The 19,528-nt window shown below is 38.4% G+C and overlaps 1 protein-coding gene and 1 long non-coding RNA gene across 2 annotated transcripts in view; one reads left to right on the top strand and one right to left on the bottom strand.

Annotated features, from left to right (window-relative positions):
• TTC17 (tetratricopeptide repeat domain 17) overlaps nucleotides 1–19,528 on the top strand; it is a 61,261-nt gene that overhangs the window by 14,729 nt on the left and 27,004 nt on the right. The window contains exons 3-16 of the mRNA XM_062621903.1: nucleotides 1,072–1,241; nucleotides 2,238–2,349; nucleotides 3,436–3,567; nucleotides 4,103–4,212; nucleotides 4,458–4,602; nucleotides 4,897–5,036; nucleotides 5,258–5,418; nucleotides 5,730–5,842; nucleotides 7,286–7,426; nucleotides 7,565–7,680; nucleotides 8,679–8,853; nucleotides 9,912–9,989; nucleotides 12,210–12,434; nucleotides 14,594–14,780. Of these exons, the coding sequence (XP_062477887.1) occupies nucleotides 1,072–1,241; nucleotides 2,238–2,349; nucleotides 3,436–3,567; nucleotides 4,103–4,212; nucleotides 4,458–4,602; nucleotides 4,897–5,036; nucleotides 5,258–5,418; nucleotides 5,730–5,842; nucleotides 7,286–7,426; nucleotides 7,565–7,680; nucleotides 8,679–8,853; nucleotides 9,912–9,989; nucleotides 12,210–12,434; nucleotides 14,594–14,780 (2,005 nt within the window). The remainder of the gene's footprint in view (nucleotides 1–1,071; nucleotides 1,242–2,237; nucleotides 2,350–3,435; nucleotides 3,568–4,102; nucleotides 4,213–4,457; nucleotides 4,603–4,896; nucleotides 5,037–5,257; nucleotides 5,419–5,729; nucleotides 5,843–7,285; nucleotides 7,427–7,564; nucleotides 7,681–8,678; nucleotides 8,854–9,911; nucleotides 9,990–12,209; nucleotides 12,435–14,593; nucleotides 14,781–19,528) is intronic.
• LOC134165287 (uncharacterized) lies at nucleotides 15,400–16,235 on the bottom strand. Its single transcript, XR_009965463.1, has 2 exons — nucleotides 16,086–16,235; nucleotides 15,400–15,528 (listed from the first exon to the last, which is right to left on the bottom strand). It is a non-coding gene; the product is annotated as an uncharacterized LOC134165287 (long non-coding RNA).

Genomic DNA, 19,528 nt, shown 5'->3' with positions numbered 1-19,528 from the left:
CTGGGCAAGTGAACAGGTCACAGCCTTTCTTCTGGCCATGCACTCCTTTCTCTGTGTCAGCTTTGGTATTGTCAGATTGGCATAACTAGCTAACTGGGAAGTTAGATGAGCACCAGAGGTAGCTTTAGGTGAATGGGAGAAGTGGAAGGGAGGAGAAAGAAGTAGGACTCCCTATTATGTGATTGTATTCAGCCAGCCTTTCTCTTCGAGGTATGCTCATTTTTGTGGCAATGGGCATTTTACCTGTGGATGGAACAAAAGTTACAAGCTTTTCAGGACATGGATTGTGGGCTTGGAAATTACTAGTCTACAATTTGTGGCATACAGATGACTTTCAGCAGAAGTTACTGTTGAGATCTACAAGCTGCTACTACTTGTATATATCTCTGGTATTGCATAGTATTGTGTAATTATGGCTTTAATTAAAAATGCAAATTTCTTTACATCACACACACAAATCCTGATGATATTTAATGAGTTTGCAATTTACAGATCTAGTGAGACTGACATACAACTTACTGTGCTGTGACAGATCATTAGTCTGTTCACCGCTTTTGCTAATCAATACCTATGAGCTTTATGGGGCAACAGGTAGCTCCTAAGGCACATCATAAGCTAATCTATATAAATTAGTCTCAATTCTTGCATTAACCTGCCACCTCAGTTGTACTTAGCATGCTGAGTGATTAAGTTCATTTTGTTTGAAATCTCTATTATTTCCATGAGTTCTTAAACTGAAGAAGGGTCAGTTGAAAAGTTGATGTACTGTTAACAACTATTTCTTCCTTTTCTGAATGGTCTGCTATAAATTTGAAATGCTATTAGCCCTCTTTTTAGGTACAGCAGGAGAGATAATGTTGTGTATCTCTAATGAAAGTGTTTATATTCCATCTAAATCAAAAAATGTCCTACAGATGTTATAAAATACAGGAAAATATTCCCAAAATTTGCAGAGAGCTTTTAGATTTTCTTCAAATGGACTTTAAGGAAAAAGTCGCACTGTTGAACTCGTAGCACCTGTAGAGTTTGCTCTCATGTATATACATTCTTCTTTTTGTTTTATTCCTACAGAAACAGTTAGTTGCTCAAAAGATTCATATAGAGGAAAACGAGGACAGAGACACAGGGCTGGAACAAAGGCATAATAAAGAGGATCCGGACTGCATTAAAGCCAAGGTGCCCTTGGGGGACCTAGATCTTTACGATGGCACGTACATCACTTTAGAGAGCAAAGATATCCGGTAATAAGATGCTTATATTTCAAGTTTTTTACTGAACAAAAAAAAGGATCAACAAAACCTCTAAAAGCAAGTAAACAGAAAAATGCTATCACTGACTCTCCTTCAGATGACAGTTGTTTTATTTTGTGTTAGTGTGGAATGTAAGTGAAACAACCTCTGCCACTGATTATGAGAGGGTGCGACACAGAAATGCTGTCTCCCGCTGTCTATGTTAGCCATGCCCTAGAACTTCTCCATTCTATTCCCAGCCTCCCAGTCAGTTCTGTTCCTGTAACTCTGAACTGATGCGACCAAACATGAATTAAACTGACATGCATCATGTAGAAGAGGGTTGAATTTGCCAGAGTGTGCTTTGGATGTTTTGAGCTAGAGACATGTCTTGTATTGGGAACTGGCTTGACTTCAATGGGAATGAAATGCTTTTGATTACCAAGCAGTTGAACCTTCTGGTCATATTTCATCCCTTGTGTTTAGCAAGTAAGGGATGCATGGACAGTCAGCTTGACATTCAGCTTCACTGGCAATTCATCTTCAGGGCTGACTGGTTTGGTTTCGTAGTTTTAATAATAACACAATCAGATGAGTACTTGAAGTGGGAAAAGATTAATTTTATCTGAAGATACCTTCATTTGGGCTTCTTGCTAATACTCAGGGTTTGTTTCGGTTGAAGAGACTTCTGCATGCGTTGCCATTTGCCTGGCAGATAGATCATTAATCATAGTAGTGATACACTAGATTCACACTGATATATTTTGGAGTTTATCCAAATGCTGATGTTCTGTCTAAAGCAGACAGAAATTTGTTTGCTTTATCCTATAGTGGTGACATTCTGATACAACTGAAATCTGGGAAGGCATCAGACATGGTCTGATGTGCTCAAAACCAGGGTTTTTGTAAGTCAAATCAGAGTATTGTGTCTCTCAACTGCAATACTGTCTCTTATGAACTTTAGCAGCATTTTAATATGAAGTGTACTCTGTTACGTTATGTCCTCAGCCCTGAAGACTATATAGACACAAAGTCACCAGTCCCTCCAGACCTGCAGCAGCCAGACTGTACAAAAGTTCTAGATCTTCCATACAGTATTCATGCTTTTCAGCACTTACGGGTAAGTGAGTAAATACAAGTATGGCTTTTTTTCCCCTATCATGAAGAGGAATAGAAAACTCTTTCTGGCAGTTCTCAGTGAAGGTTGAAAGATACTGTAATCTTTCAAGACAGTTTCAGACTTCTTTTGTGCCCTGCTTATAGGAAGACAGTTCCATCAGACACACAGGTCCCAATTCTTTGCCTTATTTTAGAGGGTGTTTTTAGGAAAATGGAGTCTTGTCTTTTCATAACACACATTTCATTAATAAAATGGTAGCTTTCATTAGAAATACTTTGAACTTGTGAATTGTTTCAGTTGAAATTGGAGAGTGCGTGACAGGGTCATTAAACTATGAAAATTGAGGGTCAGAAAATTATTTGCAGGCTTGTGGGTAGCTCCTCACGTACTTGACTGTCTCTTTGGTGTCTGAATGTCAAGTTCTGACCTAGAAGATGAGATAATTGTTCTTTACTAGTATGAAGTTCATATGCTTGAGAAAGGTTACAATAGAAGTGTGGTGCATTAAAAAACCTGGTTTTGTCAACAGTATCATATGAGCAAATTTTCTAATGCAGATGCTGCTGTAGTGCTTATATCTTGGTACTTACTTTATTATAAGTCTTTTTATCTACAAATAAGGATTTTCTTACAGACTAAACAGGAACTAAGTATTTTAGCTTTGTCCCTGGGTCTGGATGTACTTTCAAAAGGAGCATGTTTGTTGTTGTGGAAGGAAGAAGAGATGTAGGGATGCTTTCAGAGTGTGCCTGTAATCTGACAAACATGAGTTAAGTGCTTCAGTGATCATTACTGAAATCAATAGCTGCCAGATACACAGTGCTACCAGAAATAAATACTTCTATAGCATTCACAGTCAGAGGCTGCTTTTGGCTGCTTCTGGTATTTGCCTATCTATAATAATATGTATTATTCATGTGTCAAAGGTGGCATTATCCTATCAAGTCCCTAAGATCTTGATATGAAAGGCCAATAGGAATGTAAAGTACCCAAGCTCTACGTTTTCCTGGGGGTCATGCTCTTGTGTCTATTTCTCTGCTTTTAGCTGAAGTGTTAGCAAATACCTATATTCAATTTTTATTTTAGGGTGTCCAAGAAAGAGTTAATCTTTCCGCACCCTTGTTACCTAAAGAAGATCCAATCTTCACATACTTATCACGGAGACTGGGAAGAAGTATAGAGGAAATAGGTCATCGTATTTATGATGGGCTAATGAAGGTATGAAACTGTAATCTTACTGTATGCCCCAAAAAAGTGCTAGAAAGGTACTGACTGTCATCTTTAATAACCATGTGTTCTGTGGTCTGGCAAACTGCATTCATTGCTTTGTCAAGGTAATAAGTAAAAGCTTTTAAACAAAAATGTGTAAGCTTTTAAACCAAAACTTGAAGAAGCTTTTAAACCAAAACTTGAAGAACAGAGGGATAGTACTGAAATGTGTATGGTCTTTCCTGCAAGATACAGAAACCCTCACTCAACGCCAGCTAAGCTGCTGCTGATTGAACTACTGTCGCTTCATTTAATCTCGTCTTGAATTTTTACCTGTTTGAAAGGCAGGAGTTTCTTTACTGCATTTATATGCCAGCTCATTCTTCCTGAACATTCACAACTATTGCCAAATGGCAGCTTTCCAAAGGAAACGGATAACTAAGAGCAGGTTTGGTGCTCAGCTTTCTATCCCATCGTAATTAAAGACCTGATTAACCTTTTAGTTCATGTCTTAGTACAGTTAACGTGTTTCTCTTTACTGCAGAACTCTTCTTCCTGGGTACTTTATAATATGGCTTCTTTTTACTGGCGAATAAAGAATGAGCCATACCAAGTAGTAGAATGTGCCATGCGTGCTCTTCATTTTTCTTCAAGGTAAGAATTGCCATAAAGATTTATTTCAGATTGCTTTCCTGGTTATCCTAATTAGTTAAACAGGTTTTAGTTTCCTGAGGAATAAGCCATGTTACTTGTTCTTAGTCTTTATATGCTATGCTAGGTATATATGTAGTTTAGACATTTTTCTATCAAATTACATATTTAATATATGACTAATGAAGGAATGATTCTTAAACAGTTGGATCTGCTTTTAATATCTGTTTTTTCTTCTCTTCTTGTAGGCAAAATAAAGATATTGCACTGGTGAATTTGGCAAATATTCTGCACCGAGCTCATTTCTCTGCAGATGCAGCTATCGTGGTCCATGCAGCTCTGGATTACAGCGACTTCTTTACCAGCTATTACACTTTGGGAAATATATATGCAGTAAATACTATCTTTATTTTTCAAGATTTGTAGAAAACCAAATAATATTTAACCTATCTGGCTTGACTTATAAAGCTGTACTGTTTAACAGTGTCTTTTGTTTCACATGCATTTCATATCCCAGGGATATTCTCTTGCAGCCTTCCTTTAGTAGATACAGTGGTTTGAGTTTCAGAAATGACAGGCTGCTTGTTACCACAAATTAAAATCTTAATGACTTTTTAAAAAATGGACTATTTTTAATGAAAGATCACCAGACAGTGGCTAATTCTTTCTGTCTCTCTCCTTCTTCAGATGCTTGGAGAGTACAACCACTCAGTCCTGTGTTATGATCATGCTCTACAAGCCAAACCAGGGTTTGAGCAAGCGGTAAAAAGGAAGCATGCTGTCCTATGTCAGCAAAAACTTGAGCAAAAACTGGAAGCCCAGCATAGGTAACTAAAGAAGCATCCTACTTGCAGTTTGTACAGTCTTACTTTTATTGTTCTATTGGAGCAGTTATTTACTTTTCAAATAGCATAATGATTTTCAACTGTATTTCTTTGTGCAATAAAATTATGCATAAGAATACTTTAAGAAATGTGCAACACTGTAGGAAAAGCTGATACTTTAAAAAGCCTTCAAAGTAAATCTTTTCTGCTGTTGAACTTTTAAGATCACTTCAGCGAACATTAAATGAATTGAAGGAATATCAGAAGCAGCATGACCATTACCTTAGGCAACAAGATGTCTTGGACAAGTACAAGCTTATCCAGGAGGAACAAATCTTGAGGAACATCATTCACGAGACACAGATGGCAAAAGAAGCTCAGTTAGGTACAGCTTTTTAGAGTTCATGCTCATTATAGCAATGAAGAACTGCATGTATTCAGATTAATGTCAGGACATAACTTCTGTATATATATAGATGGCCCTGAGTGGCTGTTGTGTTTTGCTTATTAAAATAACGGATTGCAATATGTTCATGAACATGTTCTTGCATCTTTCTAAGAATATGGAATTTCCTCTTTGCTGATTAAATAAATAAAAAGGGTTGACCAAACTGGGGCTGGAGGGGTTGACTGTTTGCTGTGTTTGTCTCCTCAGAAAGCTCACTTTTGTAGTAGACATTGTGTTGTGCTCTGCAGGGAACCATCAGATCTGTAGACTGGGCAGTCAGCAGCATAGCTTGCACTGCCAGTGGGACCAGCCTGTTCGTTATCACCGTGGGGACATTTTTGAGAATGTGGAATATGTACAGGTTTGTCTGTGAATTGATACCACTGCTCTAAGTTGCATCTCATTTGCCTTGTTAGCAAAATATTCCCTCTTTGTTTTGAGGCTTGACAAAGGGGGTACTTTTTGAGTGTGGTAATTGGAGTGAGAAATCATTCAGTCTCTTTTCCAGACTGAAGCATTTAGTGCTAGTTTTTGCTGGTAATACAAGATGAGATCATCCGTGAATTATAGGAACTTAGAGGTTTTACTGTGTAAGACTTTGTTTAACTTGGAGAACTATTAGAATTATTTGAGGTTTTTAAAGATTATTTTAGTCCAAAGTCTTAGTTTCCTATGAGTTATCAGCCACCTCTATATTGACTCCTTTGCTTTTTCAACCTGCATTGAATAACCAGATTATTTCCTTATAGGAAGTATAGCTTTCTCTTACATAAACATACTGCAAGAACAAAACATGTTTAATTTTCTGGTTTAGTTTCCTTCAGAGAGGCCAGGAAAAAGCAGTAGGCAGCTAATGTTAAAGAAGAGGCAAAGGTTTTCTAAGGAGTGAGTTTTCTGATGTTTGTGTGCTATATGGAACAAGAATTACTCGTTAGTAGAAAGAGTATTCCAACATAACAGCTTAGAATTGTGCTTAAAATATTGTATCAATCTCTATCTCCACAGCCTTAAAATGGATCAGGGTTTCTTTAGTTTTAACACACTGTTGTATGACTCAAGCTATGCAACTTTTGCATGCTCTTTCCAGTTCAGTCTTTTTTCTTACCAGGAGCACAAAACCGCCTTAAGCAATTAGCAAATGGAGGAGCAGAGCTCAATGGTGTTGAATCTAGTGAGCCCAAAAATAAGGTGTTAGACTGGGTTTGTGAGTATTTGCTGATTGTATACCTTGAATTAAACAGTGCACCAAGGAAAAACTAATAGAGGAATATTGAGAAGTTTTGGAAGCAAGGTGTGCACCGATACTGAAAATCCGGAACGATAGCCACCCAAGCAACACTGCTGCTGTGTTAGGACTCCAATTAAAGATTGTGGTTTCATGTATTTTGTAATGTGGGATATGTTCTGGAGTTTCCACTTAACTAGTTCAGGAAACAGCCCTAATTATCAAGATAATTTTGCAAGTCATCAGCCTTAGTAACCCTGACTTGCACTAGAGCTATGCAGTCTAGATAAGTAGGTTTTGGTTATGGTCTATTAGAAGTGTTTGCTTGGTACCTGTTAGCATTTTTTGTTGATTTGCACTTTTGTTTTCATTGTTAACATATTTACAATATAAATATTACTTTTCACTTGTGAGTGGATCAGGAGGCTTAAATTTCCTGTTGTTTGTTTTTTCCTGCTACCCAAATTTCAGCTCATCAGTGAGGCTTAACCACACAAATGGCAGGGAAAAATAATGTGCAGCAATTCAGCCAGTAATATATCATCTCTTTATTAAGTACTGGTTTTCTGTTGTTTCTAGTTTGGTGAAGACTCTTCAACTTCTAGTATGACATCTGTGAACTTGGATCTTCATGCAAACCAAAGCGACCACAGCCAGTCACTGCAGTCTTCCCCTGTTGCTCGCTCGATTGTTTCAGTGTGGAGTGTAGAATCCAATAGAGTGAGTGAAGAGCATAAGCTTTGCCCTTTTAAAGAGGAATTGTGAAAGAGTGAATCTTTCCTTGTTTATGTGAAAGAAGTTAATTAGAATATTAAAAATGTTGAGAAATTAATAAGAAATAATTCCTTTCCCCATTAGGACAAACAGCATATTCTGTGGCCTCAACGATCAGAGTGCATGAAATCTTTCCCCAAAATTCCTGATCCAGAAGAGCTCCCAACTTACTTCTTGCCCCCAGAAAACAGGGGTTTCAGGCAAGTGTTGATTACTAAAAGTTATATTGGTAAATTTGCACGCTGATGTCTCAGTATTTTCTTTCTGGAGAGGATGGATGCAGTTAGTAACCAATAGCACAGATGTGTTCACACCTTCTTTTCTGCCCGTTCCACAGGAGGAGGGTGTTTTTCTTTATTGTTGTCTTAGCTGTAACTGGAGCAGATCCAATTTCTTGGTGATTCTTCCCTGTTAGTACAGGGTGAATGCATGAAATACCTACAGTATTGCTAAAGGAATTAGGATTTGTATGAGTCTGAATGTCTTGTAGAGTATATTTAAGTTAAAAAGAACTTGAGAGAGAAAATGAGGTATCTATTTAATAACTACAGTTAGCTGTTGTACACTGCATGCATCCTCTTAGCTTTAGTTATGATAACAGAAAATTACAAAGACCAGAAAAATACCAAAAAGGATTAGGAGTTGAAAGCCCTGGCTTTTATTCCTTTGGGGCAGAGGTAACAAACCATCTTAATTGTGGAATAGTCAGTAATATTCATTATTACATAGGATAAAAATAAGTGTGTCTCCATTGCAATAGCTACTTTACATAGATCAATGCAATTTTATACTATTGTACTCAGTGTTATCATAGTGATAGTAAGGAAGCTTTCTTCTCATAGTGGGTTTAATTCTAATACTGAGTATGTCTTAAAGCAAAGGTTCCCATCCACTTATCTATTTAATCACTGTATGAAGTTTAGGACTATTATTATAATGAGAAAACCTTCTGTGTCTTATTTCTGCTGCATTGTCCAGTATTTGCAGGTATTCTGTGCTTAAAAATAGAAAGTAAAGACCTTATTTATGAATGACTTTTCAAGGAAAGGGTGGTGCTTGAACTCGCCTGGTTTGCAGCTCATGTCTCGTGGCAGTCTACAGTAGGAGGCTTGTCAGTTGATATAGCTGATTCTTACGTGTATAGATCAGCGACGTGCAGAACATGGTATTGATTTCTCTTGGTTCTCCTTACTGCTAGAGTCCAGCCAGTCCTGAGTATCCTGAGAGATACTGTTGGGCATGGGGAAACCCAGGCACCAGACTGTTCTTCCATTACTGATGCTCGTAACAATGAATCTCTAAACATACTGCTCAAGGAGCTAGACAGTAATCTAGATTTGAAATTCAAGATGCCGGATGATCAAGCAAGACAAGTAAGAGATGTTTTCTTTTTGGGTCTTTTCTTTATTGCCTTAAAAATCTTACTCTGAGCACGAAAGATTCTGATATTTAAAAGATTGCTTGATATCACAAGCCAATTGGTACTTCCAAAAAAGGAGAACAAGTACTTTCTGTAAAGCTGGAGAAAGGGAAAACTTGGCATTCAGAATGTACATCAGGGACTGTAGTGATAGGACAAGAGGTAATGGGTTCAAACTTAAAACAGGGGAAATTCAGGTTAGATAAAAGGAAGAAGTTCTTTACTGTGAGGGTGGTGAGGCACTGGAACAGCTTGGCCAAAGAAGTGGTAAATGCTCCATCCCTGGCAGTGTTCAGGGTCAGATTGAATGGAGTCTTGTGTGACACGGTCTAGTGTGGGGCGTCCCTGCCTGTGGCAAGGGGTTGGAACTGGATGATCTTACGGTCCTTTCCAACCCAAACCATTCTGTGGTTCTATGATTTCTTTCAAATGCTAACCAAAAGCACACAGAATAGAAAATGTGATTTACTATTTGAAATTCCTGCTTTCTTTTAAAACTTCTAACAGTCACTTCACATGATTCATCTTCTTCGGTTTCCAGTAACTACTGTATTCTACCGAGTTGGTAACTATAGGCTGAGATCATAGAATCATAGAATAGTTAGGATTGGAAAGGACCTTAAGATCATCCAGTTCCAACCCCCCTGCCATGGGCAGGGACACCTCACACTAAACCATGTCACCCAAGGCCTCGTCCAGCCTGGTCTTGAACACTGCCAGGGATGGAGCATTCACAACCTCCCTGGGCAACCTATTCCAGTGCCTCACCACCCTAACAGGAAAGAATTTCCTCCTTATATCCAGTCTAAGATCAATCCTTCATATTGCTTTCTGGAGATTGGCTGCTTTAATCATTATATGTTGTCATCATCTGTTTAAAACAATATTTTTTAAGGTCCCCCCCCGCTTTATTAAAGAGAAGACTTAGGGAAGTGAGACTTGAATGACTGATGTAGATATATCATGTAAAATTCATTCAGCTGTTTAAAAACATAAATCTTTGTTGTCCAGGTTTTGCATTCTCGTATCAACAATCAGACTATTTCACAGGCGAAGATAGGAGCATTTCTAGATCATGCCATGAAGAAGGTATGTAAAAAACTGTAGCATGAGATAAATTCACAGTTCTTATTTGAGGCTGTTTTTAGAAGTCAGTGATGTGCAAGAAAGAAGCTTATTTGCTGCCAGTAACTGAAATAAAACTAACTTAAAAATCCATATTTACAAGTAAAGCACAAACACATAGAGAAATAGCCATTTAATTCAGCTTAATGTGCAGCAAACTGCCCTGTAGTTACTTGTTCTTTTTGTGACTGCGGGACATGGAGCAGCAATACATAAGCTGTTTGCAGCTGTTTGCTTAACCGAGAGAAATAGCTTGGAACTACCCCTCCATCTTTGCCCCTCCCTACATGCCTGCCTTTTGCTGTTCCTTCTCCTTCCCACTACCCTACCTTCCCCTCTTCCCCCCTCCAAAGAATCCAGCTGTCTGTCAATCTTCTGTCAGGATAATTAGCACTGTGGGGCAAAGATTGTACATCCGTATAGCACCCTGTGGAATGCCACCTCCATCATGCGTGGGGCCTTTGAGAATCATCACAAGTAAATGACAGGAAGCATTGAGATGGAGGCTGACTCTTTTTGATGTGTCAAGCTGATACTTCTCAAATTAACTCTCTTGTACAAGTCGTGTCAAGGCAGTGTATGTATGTATTGTTTTTAGTCTAAAATCAGTACCATTTACTATGTGCACCTGTCTTACCCAGAAGAAGAACTAATAGTAGGAGTTGATTCCTATTATTATGCTGTTCAGAACACTCCTGTACATGTCTAATGTCTTACTGTTGCTGTGCATAGGTATTTTGGTTTTATCTGTAGTAGTCTGTTGCCTTCATGTTGAAGTCTGAACTTCCTGGTCATTTAGATGCTGATGTAGGAACAGTGTTGTGTCATGCCTGTTCTGCTAATGATAAACTTTCTAGAGCAGGAGTGCCACAGTTGCTATCTTTGTATTGGGAAAGACAAAGTGCTAATAACTTGCTGAGAATTTAGTTAAACAAAGGTCATTGAGATCTGAAGTGTAATCAGTGAGGAGTGTAATTCAGTGAGGAGTTTGGCATGAGTAACATGCAAGTAATATTATGTAAATGCATTGCAAAATAGGGGGGATAAATACTCTTAGACTTCTAGATTATGTAAGGTACTCAGAACAAAGAGATAATACATCCAATTGATTTCTTCCAGTTCATCTTGAACCATAGGTAGAATTCTTCTGTATGAGGCTGGTTTTAAAATCTGGAAGAAAATCTTTGTGCTGGTTAACCTTTTCAGCACAGTATTACTATAATGGCAGCTCTATTGGCTTAACACAATACTGCTGTAAAGATCCTTATCTGTTTCACTTTAATCCTAGCTGCACATTTCCTCCTCATGCCTTTGGGCTTTAGACACATAGGTTAGATTGGACTTTAATTCCTGTCGTCACGCTCATCTTCAAACTGTGTAGAATTGGGTAACATGGAATGGTGGAAGTATTAAAACTAAAATGTAAATGTTTCTAAACCATTTCAAACTGCTCATTCTGAAAGTGGATGTTTTACACTGCACTGTCCAGTTGTCAGTGTGTTAAAGTTTCCTGTTTTCTCCTCTAGGATGAGTGGTTGTTCATTCTATTATAGGTGAAAGAAGGGGAAGGAGCATTCAAGGTCTATTTGAGACTTCTTCCATTCTTCCATGTGCCCTTACTTCTTGCTTGCTATTTTATAATCTTTAAACAGTATCGAGTGTGTGTCACTTGTCAACTTTCAGAAGACAAATTGATACCTAAATCTAAGAAACCCACCAACTCTGAAACCTTAAATTGACAAGAAACCTCAATGTTGGATATAGCCCTGGAAGCACATCTAACTGCAATTTAAAAGCTGCCTGCCCTTCAAATTGTAACATTTATACCTAGATCAGTATTAATGTAATTTTAAGACAAAGTGGCTCACAAATGTTGCTTCCTGAAGCAAGCTAACTTATCACTTGTATATTTTAAGGGACTTTGTGGTCACAGTATAAGGCAGTCGTATGAGTAGAGTGTGAGCAACAGCTGCTACTAAATTACAGTTCAGACTGTAAATCACATAAATTTGAGTAGAGCAGATTGAATAATCTGCTAGCAATCACAACAAAGGGTAATTTGTCTCTAGTTAATAGGGTAGTATGCAATGGTGAGGTTTGTTTCTTACCAAAGAGCAGGCAATTATGTCTTCCTTGAACACCTCTTTGCAGGTGTTTTCATTCTTCTCTCTGACTCTCCTATAGCTGGAAGGTCCTCTATGGCTTGTGCTTAATGAAGCTGGATTGTACTGGCGTGCAGTTGGAAATGGCACCTTCGCTATCACCTGTTTGCAAAAAGCATTTAATTTGGCTCCACATGAGTATCAGGACATCCCTCTCGTCAATCTTGCTAACCTCTTGATTCATTATGGTCTTCATTTGGATGCTAGCAGGCTCCTGTTGAGGGCTTTGGCCATCAATGCCTCTGAGGTAAGATGATAGTTTTTTGTGTTCATTCAGCAGTGAATGTCTTTTCCTTCATTATACTCTAAATACGTGTTACTTACTTGTGCTTACTTAGCTGTACATACAGTTCAAATTCCAGGTTGTGATTTGCAACAGATCCTTGATTGTACTGGAGGTGATGCTGGTTGCTGAGAACATGAACATCTAGAGCAGAAGTTCTTCTAAACTAGATGACAGATGTTTTATTTCCCAAACCTATATTATCAGCAGTGCTTCTAAGGAATCTAATCCTAGTGTTTTGGCAACACCTTCTTCTAAAACAGAGATCTGTAATGCTGTTGGTATTGTGTCTTGATTTTTAAAAGCTTGAAGTAGCACATACGTTACCAAGGTCTGTGGCTGTAGAGGCATCTTTCTATGCCACTTGGCTTTTATCTGTACTCTTTTATTTATCCTTAGATTTTGTCTATATATACCTAGAGGAAAGGCTGTGTTCTAGTTGTTGGGTGACTTTACTTTCAACCACAGATTCAAACCAGGTTTTTGTACCTCTGAATGTTAATATTATAAACATTCAGTAGGGTGTTACCTATGACACACAGAAAGTTTCTATATAAACTGTTTAAACTACTGGGCTGGCCAGAACAGTTATGACAAGGAAAGGGAAGGAGGGTTGGCAGGAGACACCTTTTCTCCAACGAGTACTTTTTGGTGTTACATTTGAGATGCTTCACTAAGAAGTTCATGTGACATTTTCCCTCTGCTTCTACCTCTGTAGTTAGATAAGCAGAGAGCCGAAACCTGCTGGGCCACCAGTCACATAAAAAAGCTAAAAACAGAATAAGGCTTTTCAGTGTAGCATTCAAAAACAGTTTTGCAGTTGTTGGAAAGGAATCTAGCCAATTTGGGTGGCAGGTAAGAGTGCAGAAAGGAACTGTAGAAAGAACCATACTTGAATGATGTGCCTTAAGAAGAACACTTGAAAACACAGCCTTGGAGGGGAGGAGCTGAAGGATCCTATGGACCATGCTGTATAAGTAGGGCTTTTCAGAAATATTGGCAAGTCCTACCTTGTTATAATAATGCCTGCTCCTAGGTTTTCAGGCATTTTCAGTCGTGTAGTACCTATAGTATCAAAAAACATAGCAGGAGAATTTGTACTTAAATAGTATTTCCTGGAGTATAGTGGAAAGTAAATACAAATAAAAGTGAATTATAGCTACAGGGAGTGAAGGATGTGCTACATCAGCAAAAGCTTGTGCCTTTTTCTGATTGGCATTTAATAATACGAGCTAAGAGGAGCTGGAAAAATCCTGTGCTGCTGATCAGTCTCCACGCATTCAGATAATGAATGTAAAATTATTGCAGTGGAAAAAAATGATTTCTAAATTACAATATTACAGTCATTATTCTAGCATTATGCTGTTAATTGCAGCAAATTGCTTTCTCTAAGCGAAAGTCTTTTCAGTTAACAAACAGAATGTAATGCTTTACTCTGTGCCTGTATTTAAGCGCTAATTCAATTCTGCCCAGTGAAAAAGGTGTTTAATTTGGTCTTTGTAAAAAATACCTATTTTAGGGAGACTGGCTGAAAGCAGTGGACAAAAATATTAAGTTTTATAAAGAATTAAAAGTAAACATAAATGTATACTCCTAAGCTAGTGTGACATTGGTGTTTTCAGTAACCTAGTTCTGCTCAAGTAAATCCTGAACACTCATGATGAATGCAATGCATCTGTCCTGCTAGACAGTAGCAATACTTTTATGGGTTTGTTGACTCTTAATCATTCTAGAATGTCTTCAAGCATTTCAGTTTAATTCTTTGCTACTCTGTGCAATAAGCACTGTGTTCGTGATGGGTTATAAGTAAGTATTTAATGCTTCATTTCAGCTTGTCTGTATTTAACAGCTGCTTTTCATTGTAGGATGATGGAATCTTGAACACAACCTTATGTCAAAACAGCTTTTGTTTAGCACCAATGCATCAAGCTGTTAGTTCTCCATTCTAAGAATAGGCAGTCCCTGTTTTAGAAGTTTTCTAAATTCTATCCAGACAAATTTGGGAGGGTGTGGATTGACAGGGGTTTTCCTAGTTGGCTTCAATTTTAAACAGTGAACGTACTTATGCTGGGGTATGTTCTATGATTCTATGATTCTATTCTATGTTACTTTTCTCTTCGCAGCCGCTGACATTTTTGAGCCTAGGAAATGCATATCTGGCTCTGAACAACATTAGTGGAGCCCTTCAGGCCTTCAGACATGCGTTGGATTTGACGACCAAATGCTTGGAGTGTGAAAGCAGCCTGAAGATGATCCGCTGTCTGCAGTTCTATCCCTTTCTGTACAACATCACCTCTTCTATGTGCAGTGGTAAGCAACTGCTGAAAGATGGACCACAAGTGAAATAGTGTCTGTTTGCCTTGGGTGTTGCACCTGAAATTCATGATGACTTTTTTTTTCCAAGGGTCCTCCCTTTATAGTGCTTTCTCCCTATAAGGGCCAAGGTTGAGGCACTGCTTTTAATGGAAAAGTTACAGTCCACTAAGAAGTGTTTGGGAATAACTTCTTAAATATTTAGAGGGCTACCACTGAGTGCAGATAACTTCCTGAGTGTGTCAGTAGTACCTTAACAGCCTCACCAATATCTCTTACTGGTAAATGGGTAATGCTGCGTTCAGTATGTATGGAAGTGCACAGCTGCTGCTGCTAGGCTACTCAACAGACCCTTTGTACATCCCTTCAAACTTTACAGCCAGACAGATGTGATTTCTTAAAGCTGAAGAATGTGGTAAATAGCAGTTTTGTTTTAATTCATATCCTTTCAGTGTGTTCAGTACTTTGGATGTCATTTTCTAGTGTTCAGTCTTTACAGAACATACTGTGTTCTGCCAATGTAATTTTGTTTATATGGGGTATGTGGTCACTGCTCTTAACCTTCCAAATATTTGAGATAGAATGCTTTATTGTCCTAACTGGCTACTTTTGTTAAAAGAAACCCTATCAATACTATGTTTTGGAGATGGATTCTTTTGTTTCAGTCAGTCCCACTGAATATTTCAAGTACTTGGTCTGTACATGCATATGGCTAAAACGCTGCTCATGAGCAATCTTGAAGGACCTTATTGTCGTGGTTTAAACCCAGTCAGGTAATTCGTTCGCTCACTTCCCCCCCTTTCTTGCCCTCCCCCTGCTCTCGGAGGGATGGAGAGGAGAATCGAAAAGAATGCAACTCCCACGGGTTGAGATAAGAACAGTTTAGTAACTAAGGTATAACACAAATCACTACTGCTACCACCAATGATAATAGTGATAAAGGAAATAACAAGGGAAGAGAATACATCATCTCACCACCAGTAACTTGCCCCCCCCAGCCCGACCAAGCTCTGACCGATACCTCCTCCAACCCTGCAGTCTCCCAGCCCTTCCGGCTAACTCCCAGTTACATCCTGGGCATGACGTGCTGTGGTATGGAATACCTCTTTGGTCAGTTTGGGTCAGGTGTCCTGTCTCTGCTTCCTCCTGGCTTCCCCTCTGGCAGAGCATGAGGCTCACAAAGTCCTTGGCCAAACCAAAACATCCTTGTTATCAGCTCTGTTCCCGAGCTGAAAGTCAAAACATTGCACTGCACCAGCTACCAAGAAGGGGAAAAATGACTGCTACTGCTGAACCCATGACACTTATGAATGTACTTGACGATCCCTTCTCTAAAATTGTTACTAAGGTATCTCTCCGTATAATCTTGTTTATAAATTCAAACCTTATATGGGAGAAATGCTCTTGATTTTCAGTAGTGCTAGAACTTCCTCTGAATTACTGGTTTTTAATTCCCTCTCCAGTGGAATGACATGGGGAAATGTCTGATTTAGCATCTAGAATTAAATTTTCTAAACAGGTGAGAGGCCATTGTATCTCCTGGTACAATATGGATGATGCCATTGTAGGTGAAATTCCAGGACTCTGCCATTAGAATAATGCTGTCTTTTATGGTCTTATCTATTTTTGCTGTGATTCACAGCACATCAGTTGTGCAGAGAAATTAATGCTGTTTGGCTAACTGCAACACGTTAAGTGGTATACAATGGGCCAGCTGATGGGTCTGTTACCGACTTGTATCATGGTAACACACTGGTACCTTTCATTGAATCTCTTTAATGTTGCATTGCCCTTCTTCTAGAACTCCTGCCATACTGTAAGCAGTAGTGAAACCTGCACCTTTCATCACAAGAGACACTTCCACTGTTCTGGAAATAAAATTCAATGTTTGTTTGCTTTTTATTAAGATCTTCTTTTAAATATGGCTGTAACTTGCAAGGTTAAAGTTGATCCAATCAAACCTTAATGACAGCCACTCTATTTTGAAGTTAAGCAGAAAGTAACTTAAAATTATATTGACAGGACTGAGACGGCAATGAGCAATGGCTCTGTTTGAACCCCAGAATGATCTTTTACATCTTTCTTTTCTTCTGTATGCTTTTCTTCCTTAAACTTGCCATATTACTTAAAAATACACTGCTCTAGTTTGGCTAAGTCTTGGCTGCTGTTTGCACTGATTCCTGATCCAGGGTATTCATTCTGAGGTCAACTATTACTGTATGTATATATATATATACTGTATACTGTGTGTGTGTATATATATATATATAATGTATACTTTAGGAAGTTTGAGGAAAAACCTGTACTAAAAGTGCTTCTTTCCTTTCTTGCTCACTTGGCCACAGGTTAACAAAGTGAGCATGAGTGTGTTCATCTGGTACATTGGAATTGGTTTTGATAGTTAAGGAACTTGTGAGGCTGCTAAATCAAGAGAGAGCTGACTATGCCTTAGCATGTTAATTCTTCTCATTGAATTTCAGTATTCCAGTATTTAAGTATTTTATTCTCTATTTTTGCCTTTTTCTGGGACTTTTCCTGTCTTAATCTTTCTTTCTTTCTCATTTCTATTTATAATATCCTTTAGGTCGTCTTTTGTCTGAGTGCAAGAAACCTGAAAGTATGAACCTGACAAGTAGCGTAAATGTTCTTTGTCCATTCTTATGCAGAGTGTAAAATAAACACATTTGTTAATTCAACCTTGATGATGATTTGTGGTTTAAGTCAAAACTCATCTCAAAAATGGACGGGTGGATTTGCCTGTCTTATTTTTATAAGGTTTGGGGAAATACTTTTTTCCCCACTGTAAACTTCAGCTGACTCGAGAGGAACATTCACAGGCTGTGTGTAGGGGAGGTTAAGTCTCCAAAACCAGAATTATTACAAGAATACATACCCAGGAATCACACTTCACGTTTACAAGTATCCTGAAATATTGGAGGTCTCCTGTTCATCCTTCAGTCCAAAGAAAACAGTTGAAAGGAGATTGTAAGTTTGAATTTTCCTTACATACAATTATTCAACCACAACAGAACCTTAAAAATGCAAACTGTATTCAGATGCTAATATTTCATATTACTTATTGCACTTACAGCGTTTATTAAAACATTAATATCATATAGCCTTCATAATCTGCTCTTGTTTGGCTCCATGACAGACTGGGAGGCATGTTTTGATGACGAGATGCAAACTGAACACTTCTTTCACACACCTTTCTGGATGGGACTTCAAGTATAGAGCTAAAGCAGCATATTTGTAAATACATGGATAAGTGCTCAATCACTGTATCTGAAAGTAACAGCAGTAGGGCTGCCTGTGCTCTGGGTTGTAGGCCCACATGATAGCTGTGGTTTTGCTTTGCCTGTCTAAAGCATCTTTTCCCAAGAACTGAACCTACTACTAAGAGATGGGGTTACCTGCTCTGCTACCATGAGCTGCTGGCAGAATCCAGCAAATGGTCAGTGGGAGTTATATGCTAGTATTTGATGGCATATGGGATCAAAAGTCTGAATGTATAGTCTGATTTTTGATGACACTATGTGCTTGGTGTATAGGTGAAGTAGGAATTTACTCCAGCATGTTGGGACATTTGCTGTTAGCACAGGACTTGGTTACTTGCTTATGTGCTCTTGTCTGTATTGCTGCCTGGTACATTTTTCTCTTCTCTAACTTACCTCTGTTCTAGAGATAAAGTTGTTTTTCAAACCCAGTTCACTTCATGCATGTGAGAAGAGGAATTAAAAACCTCAGACCAATGCTTTTTTATTGACAGTGTTAAGGGTGTTGCTACTGAGTGATCAACTGTTCTGTTACTGGCAAGGCAGTTCCTGAAGCATGTTAAGTAGCAGAAACTTTATTTTGCTTGACATATAACTTGAGCAGCCACATATCTGGCACACAAATAACGGGACCAAGAGACTTGCATAACAAGTGTAAAAACTTAAATGTGAAAAACAGGGTTAACTCTCTGGAGGAATGAGATACTTTGGCTTTGTGCTGCTCATTAAGCTAAGAGAGAAAACCATCATTATTTTTGATTGATAGGGAAATGGTGCATTTCCAGGGTTTGTTCTGCACACCTTTATGGCTTAAAAATCTGCAAGGAGCTTTTAGCATGTGGTAAGGTCTGTAGAAGAATATCCAGCTAAAGCCTAAGGGATTGATCCTGTGGCCCATTATTGGCTGATGTGACCATTCAGATGTTGTCAAGCCTTATTAAAATGGTTATAATGTACCTGAAACATGTTTTTAGTGTGATGGTCAGCTGTCCTTTGAAGCATCTATTAACAGCTGTTGTGTAGGACTTTTCCTTACGTGTATAAGGAGAATTGCTGCTTGGACAAGTAGAAGTCATTTGTACTCAAAACACTTTTGTCTGACAGTAAGCATTTGCCTCTGACTGACAGTTCCAATTCATTATGAGCTCATGCACTGCAGATTTTTTTTGGAGAAGATCAAAATTCAGTCTTAAACTTTAGTAGTAATAAACTGATGGTATTTCAAACATGAAGCCCAACTTGTTTCAAGCTTCAAGTTTCTTTAGTCTCACTGTCTTTTGTTGGAAGTAGAGGCAGTGTGAGTACATTATGAATGTATGAGCATGCCATTAAGATATCCAGATGCTTTTATATAGTATGTATGGTTGAGAAAGCAATGAGCAATGCATACTTCTGAATTTAGGACTCTGTAACAGCAGTAGCTTAATCATCTGCTTTATGTATGGGCTTAGTGCCCTCTTGTGGTACAAA

Source organism: Pezoporus occidentalis, unplaced genomic scaffold (genome assembly GCF_034315485.1).
Source record: "Pezoporus occidentalis ecotype Australia unplaced genomic scaffold, CSIRO_AGI_Poc_V1 ctg236, whole genome shotgun sequence".
NCBI lineage: Eukaryota > Metazoa > Chordata > Aves > Psittaciformes > Psittacidae > Pezoporus > Pezoporus occidentalis.
This window is presented reverse-complemented; position numbering and strand designations above follow the sequence as displayed.